Here is a 13,377-nt window from a genome sequence, read left to right as displayed (position 1 = left end):
GTTCCCTTCACCTCCTTCGCTCGGTTGCGTCCGAAGTGGTCCAACAACTCCAGGACCAAAAAGCATTCCACTCGTCATGAGCCACTGACGCAGTCCCTACATAATACGTAGCAGGTAGAGAGAGAGAGAAGAGCGAATACGTATCATCCGGTGTACTGACCAACCTCTATCAACCCCCACTCTGCTGCTTCTTCCCCTCCCCAAGAAAGCTGTCCCGCTTCCATCATACCTACTCACCGGTCACCAGCCACTAACTACCCTTGCCTGTTGCTGCACCGCCTGCTGGGCATTCGCTCTCCGGGGGCCTCGCCGCTGATCTTGTCTCGCCCTGGCTTGGAAGGTGGGTAACGATGCATCAGTCCATCCAGTCAGACACGCATTGAGGGATTCGGAGTCTGAGTCCCGAGCCTACGGCACGGCAAATGAACAAATGAACAAATGAACTCTGTCCCGTCTTTGTGTACATACATACATACATACATACGCCCTTCTACCACCTGCTGCGCTAGTCTCTCCATGTGGCAGAACCTACCGCCTGTCGTGCTCACCGCCAAATACCCGTTCTCGCCCTGCGCGAAGTACCGCCGTGGGTTGAGTGACGATTGGGAATTGGGATGATAGATTACCGGTACCTTCACCTGACAGTTAATTAGCCCACAACCGCAGAACGGACCGAGATTCTTTCCCCACGTGTTCCAACGGCTGGGCTTGGGTCAACCCACCGCCCTCCATCGACGGCCTCAAAGCCAACATTGGAACGAAATGAGTTTTATAACGTTGATAAATTTCTCGTCATGGTGACTGGAAGATATACCGTCCTGCCACCTTGCTTTCACAGTCCTCTTTAATTGGCTCACTCCTCGTGGGGAGACGAGCTCATGACCTTCATTCAGCGAGATGCATGTTACCTCCAGCTAAATTCTGCACCCGTTCCTCCTTTGTTGGGCAGCATAACACACGTGAAAGCGACTACTGTTCTCCGACCATGAGCTGCGTAACCACGTCAAATACCTTGAACACTATTCGCACGGAAATTACTAGAATCACTTTCGTTGATCCAGTCCAGTCCTCCAAATCACCCAGGTTGTAACTCCAAAATCCCCTACCGCTCATTAGACTCGGAAGTAATGTCTGCCTTACATGACCCAACGCCTGAACCACCCGTTCAAGGGATCTTATGAAAATCAAGTCCCGCGCACCTTGTTACCAGCCCGTGGGGCCTTCTATCCAATTAACTCACACCTGCAAGTCCGGAGCTGCAGTGCTTGAACAAGGGTCCACGCCCTTAAGCAACAACGGCGGCGCCCCCCTCATCCGGCGCCACCGATTGCTATTGTCGACAATGTGCCGGTCAAACAGGAACCACCAGCGCTCGAACAGCACCTGCCCGACCTCCCAGCTCCCGGGCTCGTACGGGTCGCCGCCGTAGATGCGCACGCCCTCGGCGCTGTCCTCGATGTCGTACGCAAAGTTGACCAGGGCCAGCGGGCCCTTGGCCTGGGGCGGCCGCAGCTCGTCCGGCAGCGTCATGATGTTGATGATGCGGTCCCGTACCTCCGGCCACGGCAGGAAGTCGAAGATGGGATGGTGCGGCACTAACACCTGCGATGCCGTCGGCCGCCACGCCGCGGGCAGCTGATCGGCCGGCGTCCCGGTCCCGTTGCTGAAGGGCGAGACGCAGTCTAGGTTCCAGATGGCCCCGCCGCAGCCGATGCGCTCTGCGATGCGCATCACTGCCTTGAGGAGTGTCAGTTCTAGAATAGGTAGGTGGAAGCTGTCTGGGAAGTTGAAGTCCGAGGACGTGGCAGAGGATGTATCAGGAGGTAGGAGGGTAGATGTATCCACGATACAGGAGAAGGTCTCTTGTAGGCCATGTTCAGCCGAGAAGTCTGGTTGTTGTAGGAAGTTGTCTCCATCCGAGTCTTCGGGAGTCAGAAGTTGCGGTAGCGACGGTGTGAATGATATGGCGCCGAGGGGCTCCCATGGTGATAGTCCAAAGTCAAGCCCGGCGATGATGCCTGGACTTGGGGCCAGATGTGGTGCAGTGTCATCTGCAGTCGTGACAACTACATCCACTCCGTCTTCCGCTTGGATTTCTGTTGACGAAGACGGAGAGGGCTCTTGAGTCTGGGTTACATGTGTCTCGGCCTCCTTGGTACCGTCCTTCGCAGCGGAACCACCTTTTAGACGATTCAGTCGCTTCTTCTCGCCTGTTGAGTATAGTGAGTACGACAAACCCAGTGGCCCAATGCTCATGTCTGCTCACGGTATCTGCGCTGCGCCAGCACGTTCAAAACTCGCTTTCTCTCTGCGGCATCCTCCTCAATGTGCGGGACCTCGAGTGCTGGGGCTTGTTTATGAATCCGTTGGCGGGTGCGTGGACGACCAGCAGATGTGGCAGCGGTTGTGCTTCCATCCGTCATTCTGGGCTGATCTCAGTTCTGGAGCAGATGGAGAAGTGTCATTCGTAGCCAGGGGCTTACAAATAAATGCCGATGCATGAGGTTCGTCCCTTGACTGTGTTGCTGGGGAGTTGTGTCGCGCCTTTTCAACCCATGATGACCGGACTTCGTCATCTCCACCCAGCATAACGCGTAAGAGTTGCGTAGTCTGCGCACTGTAGAGGCATAACGGTTATTAGGTACTCTGACTTGTCTAATTACCAGCGTGGGTGACATGTATTTTTAATCAATAGCCCCACTCACACCACCCTAGTACAGTGCTCCTGGTACAGTGTAATGCTCGCTCGAAGTTGCTCCGTGTGAACCCTCCCCGGCTTAGGCGTCAGTTGGCGTCGTGGCTATCTTTCAACCTCGATGGATTTTATTGGAATTGATTCGAAACTTGATCGTGTATCTGATCCAATTCTCGAAGTAGCATTTTTGAGTGTCGTCTCGGACTTGGTGTGAAGGGTTGAGTGGTCTGGAAGCAAGGTTCAGTTAGACATTTGCTCCAGAGTAGACCGCAGCGGGAAAAGATGTACATATTGATTCTTGACGGTACTGAGAATTACTAAACGACGTAATTCGATTTCAGGCGACGAACTACTTCAGCTCGTCGATTTTGGCGGTCGGGCAGGCCCTTTTGTATCTGAAGTCCGCAACACCATAACGCAGAAACATAATTCGATCCAGGATAGAGAGAACCGCAACGGATATTGAAAGAGGGGTAGAACCCAGGGAAAATATCCGAATAGGAAGTGGCTTATCGGCATTGGCAAGAGCGTGTGTATTTTTCTTTTTCTTTTAGTACACGCTATTTTACCTCGGTCTAGGTCTATAAAACTCGTAGCAGTAATTCGGAAAGGAAAACCCTTTTCAACTTTAACAATAATTATGGGATGAAACCCTCTGCGGTTTCGAGTGTGTGCACTATTAATTGCCATTCGGTAGTACAGCAATCGAGATAATTACGAGCAAGCCCATGCTCCAAGCAATGCCGACCCAACAAGAAGAACCGTGTTTATCGGCGTGCCGAATGAACCACTCTGGGCTTCTGTTTCCGTCGGGGTTGGGGAATCAGAGGGAGTCTCGCTCGATCCCTTCGACGTCGTCGCCTCCGTCTGTGACGCCGTTTCTGCTGCTGGTCTTGACCGGGACTCGCTACCCTCCGCCGTAGACTCCGCTCTAGATATATCTGTTTTCGATGCCAGTGTTTGCCCATCTGCCGTCGTAGCAGGACAATTCATGGACGCCATTTCTTCCGAATTCGCCGAGATGAGGCCCTCAGCGTCGATGGTACTCCAGTAGTAGGGATAGATCTCGTACATTTCATCCATGCCGCCTGTGATATAAGCCGGCACAGACCGCGCAAACACGAAACAGGAGTTGACGGCCCTGTCGCCGGAATCGCCACTGATGTCGCTCCCGTCTATCGTGGTCGCGCTGCACCGGCCGTACTGGTCCGGAATCTCATCGTCCGAGCCGCTCCCTAGGTTGCACCCCCAGTTTGTCGTGGTGCCTTTCCAAGTCCGCTCACCGGCCCACGACGACCCGGAGATGTGCGTGATGGTCTGCTTCGGGAACTCCGACGAGTCGCATGACGATGGGCAGGTGACGATGAATGTCTGGGTGTCCGAATTGGCGTCCACGACCGATGCCTCGATCGAGGCCGGGTGGTTGGTGTCGTACAGGAAGAACTGGCGGAGCGATGTAGACGGCCAGCCCGATGCAGGCTCTGTGGTGATGAGGGTAGACATTTTATTGATGTTTATAGCATGCAGGAGACTCAACGTAGCCAAGAGATTCTGGTTGCTATGTAGGTGAATATGTTGTGCGATGGAGTACTTGCAGTGAATGGAAAGGCGCAGCTCCGGCGTATTTATCCCGGTTTTTGCCTGTCCTGGAAGAGGCACAGCGTCCCCAAATGCCAAGATCATGGGGTCGCATTGAGTTAAATAGTCGCCGCGTAAATACGACACGGCTCGTACATTGGCCTCGAACAGGCAACGGCCGAGAGCAAAACAGCTTGGCAACTGTTGGAAGACTCCCCTTCCTGGCAATTGATTTGTGGGCTCATTGTCAGTTCAACCTCTTGCACCGCCTTAGACCCATATACTCTAACCGAGTATATAAATGTGCTAGGTTTGCCTGAATAAGGAATGAGAGAAATGGCCAGACCTAACCATTTTTCGCATTGGTTCGCATCCTTCGCCCATAATAGAATCATGTCGCCCAGGGCCGTCAACTTCACAACACCAACTACAATGCCAAGTGTAGAGGCGTAGGCGATTTGCGAGTTCGTATTCCAAGCCTTAAAACCGACGCGACGTCATGGCGGTGAGTAATTGGCCTCTAAGATGCCAACCTCGCCAGAACGACAATCCCGTGATGCCGTGCGAGACGCGGAAGTCCGATGCATCACTGATGCGGCACTTCCGCACGAGAACCTCGGGGCATAGCACCAGCGGGGCGGTTGAACAGCAGACACGAAGTCACACAAGTCGGTAGGACCGTTGGTTCTCACCGTCTCGGGCCAGGCTTTACTTCCCAACGTCACTAGCCAACTCTCTAGTTTTGGGATGATGATCTTGCGGTGAGTTCGTCCTGTGGCTCATGTCAAGGCTCGTGGACTGGGAGGAAGTGTGACGAGGCCTGGCGACACAGAATTTTCTCGTACATGATCGACGCCTCAAGGGACAATACGAATTGCTTTGAACTCAACGTGACTTGGTACAGTGTATGCTGTGCTCATGATGGGGAATCTCACAGTTAGGACCCTCCAGGTTTGAACAACCAGCTCACCCTCGCAACTCGGGCCTTCGGGTTCGATTTCGAAGGCGCATGGCACGATGATATCCGAGTCTAGCCATGTTTATCGGAATTGGATGGACATTCTTCACTTCTTTCCATTGTGGGCCAACTGCTGGTGGCGTCTCAGGTCAAGATAGAAGTTGTAACTCAGCTATGCAATTCCACGATGATAGCGTCGTTTGCATGCATATGCGCCGGACACTGGAAGAGGCTGACTCAAACGCCGTGCTCCATTAACCTGGTCGCTCACGCGGTGTTAGGTGAGATTCCATACCAGCCAGCAGGATTCCGATGTGGTCACAAGTATCGAAGGCCTCGTGAATTGAACTTGATCACACTGTCAACATTACACAACGCATATCCAATTGCCCGAGAGCGTCGGCTGGTTCCGTCCAATACAGAGGCCGATATTTTTATGCTTTCCTGATCATGCACTTGTGACCTCATTTTACCGGAATGTTTCACACCCTGTGCGTCGTGAGCGGCACCGCCCGCGAGCTCCGTCATCTAAGTGACGATCGATCAACCAACACTGCAAGTCATAACCAACTGCAGCAGCCGGGCTGTGCATGAACCCATGGCAACGGCCCGCAAAGTGTCCCGCGTCATGGTTCTTTTGTGTGATGAGAAGCCTGGGTCGCATCGTGTAGCCGCCGCGTGCGTCAAAGCCATCGTGTAGCCGCCTCATGCGTCAAAGGCAGCCTGTAGGAGTCGTTAGCCGCCAGCAAAAGTGGGCTTGGAGTTGGTTACAACCACAAAGGATTCCACGTCATGGGTCCTTTGTGGAGGAACGCCGGGGTCAAATGCATCGAGTGCCGCCGCCGAGAAAAGTGGGTATGTGAAACTTATTAGTAGACATTTAATAACTTCAAGATTCCTCGACAATATCGACAACGCAACACCATCTTCATTCTCAGCTACTTGCTCAATTCTGACCATGAAGCTCACTTACACTACTCTGATCCTCGCGGTTCTCTTTCGATGCTCCACCTCCGCCTCGGTCGACATGTGGTCATCGCCTCTCAGCTCCCGCGACGTCCCCCGGCATGAACCCATAGATCCCGATGAGCTGAGGGCTCGCCTGGGGAAAACACCAGCAGAGTACAACCCCGATAAACGACATGCAGGCATGGTATGTATAATCCAATGACCGGAACATGCTTCTCTTGCTAACAACTGCTACAACAGGTCTACTTCTGCTACGACGAGAACTGGGGCCCACCCTGCTACGCCTACTACCCCGAGCTCGACTACACATGCTCACAGCTTAGCCCTGATATCGCCGGCCATGTCGGATCCGTCTTTGTCGAGCCGGGTGCCATCTGCCGGATGGCCGGGTATGTTCACCAGCGTCGCCCGGATGGAGCTATGCTAACCAGATATAGGCGCTCAGTTAACGATCGATGCGAGCCGTTCAAGTTCTTCGCATGGCCAGAAACCAAAAACGGATGGTCCGATCTCTTTCACCAGGAAGTCCCCAGCGAAGAAGGCAGCAAGTTGGGGTATGAAACGAAGTATTTCACATGTGCAAAATGTACCAACTGTACTTGAGAGCAGCTGGCTCTGTGGAGAGTCGATTTACACAGACGGGAGGAATTAGAGAAGCCATTCAACCGGCCCGAGCCGAATTGCACCAGAAATAATTTGTAGGATTTAATAGGGGAAATAGTAATAACAGTGCCATGCCTTATCAGTCTCTCATGCTTGGTGACATCCGGGAGGATCTAGGCTGCGGCCCCACCACACCAATTTGCCCAACTCCGCAACACTTGATGAACAAAAATAACGCACCTGGACTTCAACAAATTGGAAGGCTTCCGTAGCTCAGTTGGTTAGAGCATCGTACTAATACTTCAATTGCCAGTGTTGGTGATGCGAGGGTCGCAGGTTCAAGCCCTGCCGGGAGCAATAGACTCTTGATGCCGTCCAATCTTTTTGACGTTTTCATTGATTTCGTTTTCTTTTTGTTAGGCACTGTCTGCTATGGATGGCATGGGAATCTGTGTGGGAGTTGATCCCGCGTAGCCTTTTTCATTATTCTGATTTACTTGCCCGGCCGCTTCAGTGAAGGGGAACCAGCTCAGCAGTGTTGGCCCAAGACGGAGACGGAAGTTTGGTAACGAGCTATATTGGTTGTTTCCGCGGGTTCAATAGTAGCCTCCTTCTTTTGTATTTTCAGCAGACTCTCGTCAAGTGCGCAAGGTAAAGAAGTTCACATTTAAACTCACATTGTGGTAGGTGCCCCTTTGTTTTCCTGATGTGGGACGGCAGGAGGGTGGGTGGTTATAGCCATCTACATCCAGAAGATTCACGACAAGAACGAAGGCAAGACCTGCCACTACTTTAACATCTCGTAGTCTTGCTAGTATTTCTCTTCCATCAATAAACAGAGACCCCTTACTACTCTCTACACTCATATCCCAACCAACATCCAGATATCGTGTTGATCATGCCACATCATTTCACCCTTCCCATCCGCCCCCATCCTCGGACCATCCCCTCTGGTCATGACTCCCACAACAACCAGATCACCTTTAACGCTGAGCCCACTCCAGCTTGCGCTCTGAAGCGTGCTCCCATCCGCTCTCGCCGACGGTCCGACCCCCGTGGGAGGATCGTTACTCGACATCGTCTCACTCAGGAGAACTCCAGGCCAGAGATAATCAAGGATGATGATGCCGCCTCAGCAGCGTTCTCAAGCTTCGATCCCGCCGACTCGAATACTTGGACTACAAACCCGCCCCCATTTCTTCAAAATGGCGCCATGTTCCCTTCGTCGCCCTACGAACACACCCAGGATGAGCAGGCCGTCTAGGCAAAGCCTGATGATCTTGGGTCACTACTCAACACGCCATCCCAATCACCACCTGTGGAACTGCTCGCTGAACATGCCAATCTCCTCAAGCTGGTTGGCGAAAACCTCAGGTTAGGTTCATCAGAGTCTCTATCCCCTGAGCCTCAGATTACTCGGGTACGAAGCACCTCCTCGTCGTACCCTTCCAAGGGCATTCGATCAACTCAATCGCCTGTGTCTGAACTGCCTCTTCACACCCTGAGTCTCTCAAATCTTTCCCAGTTCGGACCTTCCAATCGCCGCTTATCCCAGTTCCATTCGAGCTCAACATCGTCCAAGCAACGGTCTGTTAGTACTTCGGGTAGCACACAAGAGGCCATCGCGGAAGCTGCGGCTGTCATTACACAGTGGCAAGGAGAGCGCGAGCCCATCGCGTCGTACCATCGCTATGAACTCAATTCAAGTGCGGAAATACTGCCCGAAGACTCAACATTCCAACAAGCAAGGTTGGGCAGCGAAGAAAGCTCTACTAGAACCTCGGCCGAGTCCAAGCCCCCGCGCTATAGTGAGGTGATGGCGATCAAGAACCAATACGACGGGGTAGGCGATGCTCCTCACCCTGAGAGCCCGCTTCCTTCGGCATATCAACGCACGGGGCCTAAAGGAACAAAGCGCAAGCCCTCCCAGTTTTCCCTTCGAAGTCTTTCGAAGCCTTTTGCAAAGCGACCACGCCTCGAGATCAAGAGATTGGCCAGTAACGCGTATCAGGACAGCACCCGTCAGTTCAGCCGTGCCCGCGAATCAATGAGGCGCCAGCGCGATGAGGAGATGAAACAATATGCTGCCTGGAAGGCCTTGCGGCGCCGAAACAAGCCCGGAGATGCAATCAAGGGAAAGATTGAAAAGGGGTTTGGGACTTTCTCGATTGAGCGGAGTCGCTATGGACATAAGATGTGGTGGAAGGACGGCGTCGAGAAGTATCATGCACCAGAGTGGATGCAATTCGGGTCGTCGTTCAAGATGCAAAAATGAAGGAGGTGGGGGTGTACGTTAATTATAATAGTCATTAAGGGGTATCAGCAGGATACAAATACCAGACGCACTTGAATAGGCTCGGTTCATCAAGTATCCAATTGGCCACTGCATATCCAACATACCAATGCCGAGCCAGGTCTACATTACACACAATCATCTTACAACATATAACGGAAAGTCGCGCCTGGTGTTTGTTTTCGTTTTCCGGGGCCAACCAGGCCCTCCTCCTCAACAGTACTTCCATCAGCCAGCCTCTCGGTCTCCGTTCTGTCTAGCTTGCGGTTCAAATGCTTGAGATACAGACGCAGAGCAAAAGCTAAAAAGGCGACGCCCAACATGGCAAAGGCGCAGGTCGACATGCCCGGAGTGTAGTAGGGTGCGTCACGGTCAGGATACAGGCGGGTGCCGATGAGAGGACCACACTGGCCAACAAGTTGGAGGAGGGCAAAGCCACCGCCCTGGCGACTCTCGCTGGATTGGTTGTTGATGCTCCAGGTGATGATGAGGGTGACGACGTTGAAGAAACCAATGGCTGCAGGATAGACAGCCATGTAACGGACGAAGCTAGGGAGGTCCAGGGGCTTGGCGAGGGCGAGGAGGCCATAGCCGCTTGCGGAAGCGAGGGCATGGAAGATCAAGGGGACCGTACGGGCGCGAAGACGGTCGGACATGTGGGAGGTGAAGAGGACGATAAAGAAAGCAGCGAGGTAGGGTGGCGCGCTGAGAGCCTGGGAGGTGAGGGTATCGTGACCCATCTCGGTGAGAATCTTGGGGAGGAAGACAGGGAGCGACGAGTATGCCATGTTGGTGAGGAAGAACATGGCGGCCGTGATCCAGGCGATGGGGTCGGCGAACACGGCGGCGACGTCCCGCGCCTTGAGGCCGGATGAGGGCTTCGACTTAGCCGTGGTGGTCTTTTCATTACGGAGGCGGAGGCGGGCAACCTTCTTCTCTCGCTTGGTAAGGTACGATGCCGTCTGCGGAGAGTCGGGGATGATGTGCCACGCGAAGACGGAGGCGAGCACGGAGGGAAAGCCTTCGACGATGAAGAGCAGCCGCCAGGGCGCGATGGGACTGAGCTGGGCGAACTTGATAATAACCCAGGCAAGCGTGGACGCAAAGCTTGTGGCGAGAGGGGCCGCTATAGAAAGGTTCAAGGTGAGCCATGTGATTTCAGCGTATCTAGGGAGGTGTACGAACCAGATATGAAGATGGCAGTGCGGAAGGCCAGCTCCTCCCGCTTGAAGAAGAAGCTCAGATAGAACGGAACGCCCGTGAAGCCCGCCTCGCCAATGCCGAGGATCACACGCAGGGCAATCAGGACGGGGTACGACGTGGCAATGGCTTGGAGCGAGGCCGTCAGACCCCACGTCAGCACCACCATGGACACGAAAATGTGCGCGGGGATGACCTTCCACAGGAGGGACATCCACTCGAAAGCAATGTACGAGACGTAGAAGGCCGTGAGCGACCAGTCGTACCAATCATCGCGCGGCGGGGAGGTCTGGAGGTCTTCGTCCATGCCTGCGATGCGAGCATTGCCGATGTCTGCGTGGGGAATTAGGATCAGCGTTCTGGTTCGGCATGGAATGTTCGGGGAGTGGAGGGATGGACATACTGGACCGGTCGACGAAGCTCAACAGGAACAGCAGCGCCACGAAGAGCACCAGCTTGCGGTCGAACTTGCCACGCACGGCGCGGTCTTCGTCGGGAGTATACAGCTGGAAGCTCGCGACGGAGCTCCCGCTGGGACGGCGGTCGACTAACGGCTGGAGGTGGTTGTGGTCGTCGACATCCCAAATGGCACTTGGCCCGCCGCCGATGCGGTCCCGGTCGCGGTCGCGGTCGCGCAGCTCGTACGACTCGCTGCCGCCGACGGCCGACCGGAGATCCTCATCGTCGCTGTCGCTGAGGTTGAACTCGGCCGTGGTCTGGGCGAACGACTCGGCGGCGTCCGGGTGCGCGGGGTGGGTCATCTGGAGCTACCACCGGCTTTCGGGGGGGGGAGGAACACGGAGTCGGAGGATGGAAAGGGGGCGCAGCGGGAGGAGAGCAATGCTGCGGAGGGTCGGCGGCAGAAAAGACCGGTGCGCCGGGGAGGGATGAGGCGGCTATTGCAGGTGAGCGAGCAGAGAATTCATCCTCGCTACCTGAGGTAAGGAGGTTGTTGCGTGGACAGAACGACGTTGCACTGCTGGGCCCTGTCGGTTGGACGGTCAATTGGAGAGGTGTCTCGCCCACACGTGACGCGAGGCCCGACGTCATCGGGACGTCTCTTACGCGGGTTTCAGCTTTGGCTCCATCCGACCCGGAGTATCGGGATGTTTGGTTGCGTGATGTGTGATGTGCAACTGGGGTTCAATCGAGAAGTTTCTGTTTCACATGGGTAAACTAAGTATTATTGAATTGGCCAATTAAGTATTCTAAAAAGTGTACGGCTTAAATCCCAAGCATGAAAAGATGCTGATCCTTAGCCTCCCTCTGTTGCATCCGGGCCTGCAACACCAATTATTGCAATCCCCCTCCCTCGCTGAGTCCTATCAACATTAATGATTTGCACCGACAATTACCACTCTTCCAAACAGTCTCGCTCTTTCAGTTCAGAAATCAAACGTCGTCGCTTCTCCAGTGACGACGAAAAAAAGCCCCAATTTCCAGGCACGCTTTTTCGCTGTCCAAGACTCCCAATGACACAGACTCCCCACCCCCCAGCGCACTCACCGCGTGGCACTCTCCTTCTTCCCGAACAACCTCCTCAGCCCCTCTGCCATGGACTTCTTATTCTTCAGCGGCGGCCGCGCAGGCTGCTTTTGGCCTCCTGGTTCGGCTGGGGGGGTTGGGAGGGGCGGGTGTGAACTGAGCGGCGATGGACGCAGCGGAAGGCTGCTGGTGCTCGACGGCCCAGGACTCGTCCGTGGTCGTTGTTGCTGCTGGACTGGCTGTAGGGGTGGTGGTTTCAAAGGTGGTGGTTTCGAGGGCCGTGGTTTCAACCCTTGGGGGATGCCTTGTGACATGTCGTCGTCGTCGACTACAGACTCCTCCTCACTCTCGTCGTCCTTGAGGTTTGCCTCATCGTCACTCTCTGCAGGCACCTCCCTCAATTCATCTCCACAGACGACGACATACCATCGTATGTCCTCGCCCTTCTGCAACTCGTCTCTCAACCTCTCAAACCACTCATCCTGCTTCCGCATGCGGTACTTGGCCATCTCATCGACCACATTGGCGCTGAGGTCGATGCGCACAACGTAGTCGGCGACATAGGCGTACGGGCGGCTCGGCAACCTGGTGTCCTCCGGGTCAAACTCCTCCAGCAGCTTCACGGCGGACCAGGAGTGCACGAGCACGGCGTCGTTGGCCTCGGCGACGCGCGACGGCGGCACGGTGAAGTCGTCGTCGTGATGCAAGGGCTCTCCGTCCGAGGCCGTGGCGGGCCGAGGCTTCTTGGTCACATATGGCGATGGCGGCGCAGACGGTGACGGTGGCTCCGGCAGGAAGTTGAAGCTGGTGTGGAACTGGGAGAGGATGGCCGACGACGTAGCCGGCCCGATGACCCAATTCGAGGCGGCGTCGTCGAGGTCGTTGAGGACGACAAAGACGCGGATGTCGCGCCGGTGCCATCGGAAGCCGTGGCACAGATACGTCGGCATTGTCGAGGCGAAGAAGCGTGGTGGCGCGATACGAGAGCAATAGCGCCTTCAATCGATTGCCGGTGTCATCCAGCAGCCAGTCGCGATCTCTGCGTCACAGCGTGCCTCCTCGCAGCGGCCTCTTCCTCGCCGTCTCGTCGTCTTTCGTCACACGAGAATCCCCTTGGCTGACGTCGCAGCCTCGACGGGCGGAGCCGCGCTGACGAGCTGACGAGCTGGCCCCAAATAAATATCCGGCGCTCCTCACTCCTCGGGGCGTTCGGATCGGATCCCAGGGAAAACGAAACGGCGGATCCCCTAAGCTAGGAATCGCAGGTCGATGAAGTGTTTTTGGATCCTTTCGGTCCTTGGGTTGGCGCGCCCCGTTGGGACGGCAGAGAAGCCACCGTCCGTTGAAGCGCAGAAATCAGTCTCGCCTTGGGGACCAAGACCACGTTTTGCGCGGCCCACGGCGCGAATGCCCGTTATGAGGTGCGAAACCGGGCCTCCCTGTCATGTGAATCAATGCGCACTTGAAAATGATCCCTGTGAGATTGTGGGATTTTGGGATTGCAAGGTGACATGACATCTCCACGCTGCTGCACGCTGCTGCACGCACGGGACACCTTCATTTCTACAACGACCTTAATAAGATACAACAAACCGT

At 54.9% G+C, this 13,377-nt stretch overlaps 6 protein-coding genes and 1 non-coding gene across 7 annotated transcripts; 3 read left to right on the top strand and 4 right to left on the bottom strand.

Annotated features, from left to right (window-relative positions):
* Positions 1–779: 779 nt before the first annotated feature.
* Positions 780–2,546, bottom strand: BGZ61DRAFT_440540 (uncharacterized protein). The gene is made up of 2 exons (XM_046244491.1): positions 2,267–2,546; positions 780–2,210 (listed from the first exon to the last, which is right to left on the bottom strand). Exons 1-2 carry the CDS (start codon positions 2,421–2,423, stop codon positions 1,237–1,239), a joined length of 1,131 nt encoding a protein of 376 aa, XP_046110390.1. The 5' UTR covers positions 2,424–2,546; the 3' UTR covers positions 780–1,236.
* An 863-nt stretch (positions 2,547–3,409) lies between these two features.
* BGZ61DRAFT_526658 (uncharacterized protein) lies at positions 3,410–4,198 on the bottom strand (the record flags this gene model as incomplete). Its single annotated transcript, XM_046252996.1, has 1 exon — positions 3,410–4,198. One exon carries the CDS (start codon positions 4,196–4,198, stop codon positions 3,410–3,412), a length of 789 nt encoding a protein of 262 aa, XP_046110389.1.
* Positions 4,199–6,189: 1,991 nt separating this feature from the next.
* On the top strand, positions 6,190–6,803 carry BGZ61DRAFT_526657 (uncharacterized protein; the record flags this gene model as incomplete). Its single annotated transcript, XM_046252995.1, has 3 exons — positions 6,190–6,384; positions 6,441–6,589; positions 6,638–6,803. 3 exons carry the CDS (start codon positions 6,190–6,192, stop codon positions 6,801–6,803), a joined length of 510 nt encoding a protein of 169 aa, XP_046110388.1.
* Positions 6,804–7,065: 262 nt separating this feature from the next.
* On the top strand, positions 7,066–7,160 carry BGZ61DRAFT_t46. The gene has a single exon. It is a non-coding gene; the product is annotated as a tRNA-Ile (tRNA).
* A 541-nt stretch (positions 7,161–7,701) lies between these two features.
* Positions 7,702–9,158, top strand: BGZ61DRAFT_553085 (uncharacterized protein; the record flags this gene model as incomplete). Its single annotated transcript, XM_046255545.1, has 2 exons — positions 7,702–8,061; positions 8,158–9,158. 2 exons carry the CDS (start codon positions 7,702–7,704, stop codon positions 9,076–9,078), a joined length of 1,281 nt encoding a protein of 426 aa, XP_046110387.1. The 3' UTR covers positions 9,079–9,158.
* Positions 9,003–11,291, bottom strand: BGZ61DRAFT_409820 (major facilitator superfamily domain-containing protein). Its single transcript, XM_046243229.1, has 3 exons — positions 10,700–11,291; positions 10,282–10,629; positions 9,003–10,222 (listed from the first exon to the last, which is right to left on the bottom strand). The coding sequence occupies exons 1-3, from the start codon at positions 11,055–11,057 to the stop codon at positions 9,240–9,242; spliced, it is 1,689 nt and encodes a 562-aa protein (XP_046110386.1). The 5' UTR covers positions 11,058–11,291; the 3' UTR covers positions 9,003–9,239.
* Positions 11,292–11,798: 507 nt separating this feature from the next.
* Positions 11,799–12,731, bottom strand: BGZ61DRAFT_472012 (uncharacterized protein; the record flags this gene model as incomplete). The annotated part of the gene is made up of 1 exon (XM_046248282.1): positions 11,799–12,731. One exon carries the CDS (start codon positions 12,729–12,731, stop codon positions 11,799–11,801), a length of 933 nt encoding a protein of 310 aa, XP_046110385.1.
* Between the last annotated feature and the right edge of the window lie 646 nt (positions 12,732–13,377).

The sequence above is a fragment of the Ilyonectria robusta genome (genome assembly GCF_021365365.1).
Source record: "Ilyonectria robusta strain PMI_751 chromosome Unknown BGZ61scaffold_2, whole genome shotgun sequence".
Classification (NCBI taxonomy): Eukaryota; Fungi; Ascomycota; class Sordariomycetes; order Hypocreales; family Nectriaceae; genus Ilyonectria; species Ilyonectria robusta.
This window is presented reverse-complemented; position numbering and strand designations above follow the sequence as displayed.

What these genes read in the sequence shown, in the direction of transcription:
- BGZ61DRAFT_409820 (XM_046243229.1), bottom strand. Translation starts at nt 11,057, where the DNA reads ATGACCCACCCCGCGCACCCGGACGCCGCCGAGTCGTTCGCCCAGACC. An exon ending in GAGCTTCGTCGACCGGTCCA is followed by an intron (nt 10,630 to 10,699) that starts GTATGTCCATCC and finishes TTCCCCACGCAG; the next exon opens with ACATCGGCAATGCTCGCATC. An exon ending in CACTGCCATCTTCATATCTG is followed by an intron (nt 10,223 to 10,281) that starts GTTCGTACACCT and finishes ACCTTTCTATAG; the next exon opens with CGGCCCCTCTCGCCACAAGC.
- BGZ61DRAFT_440540 (XM_046244491.1), bottom strand. Translation starts at nt 2,423, where the DNA reads ATGACGGATGGAAGCACAACCGCTGCCACATCTGCTGGTCGTCCACGC. An exon ending in GCTGGCGCAGCGCAGATACC is followed by an intron (nt 2,211 to 2,266) that starts GTGAGCAGACAT and finishes TATACTCAACAG; the next exon opens with GCGAGAAGAAGCGACTGAAT.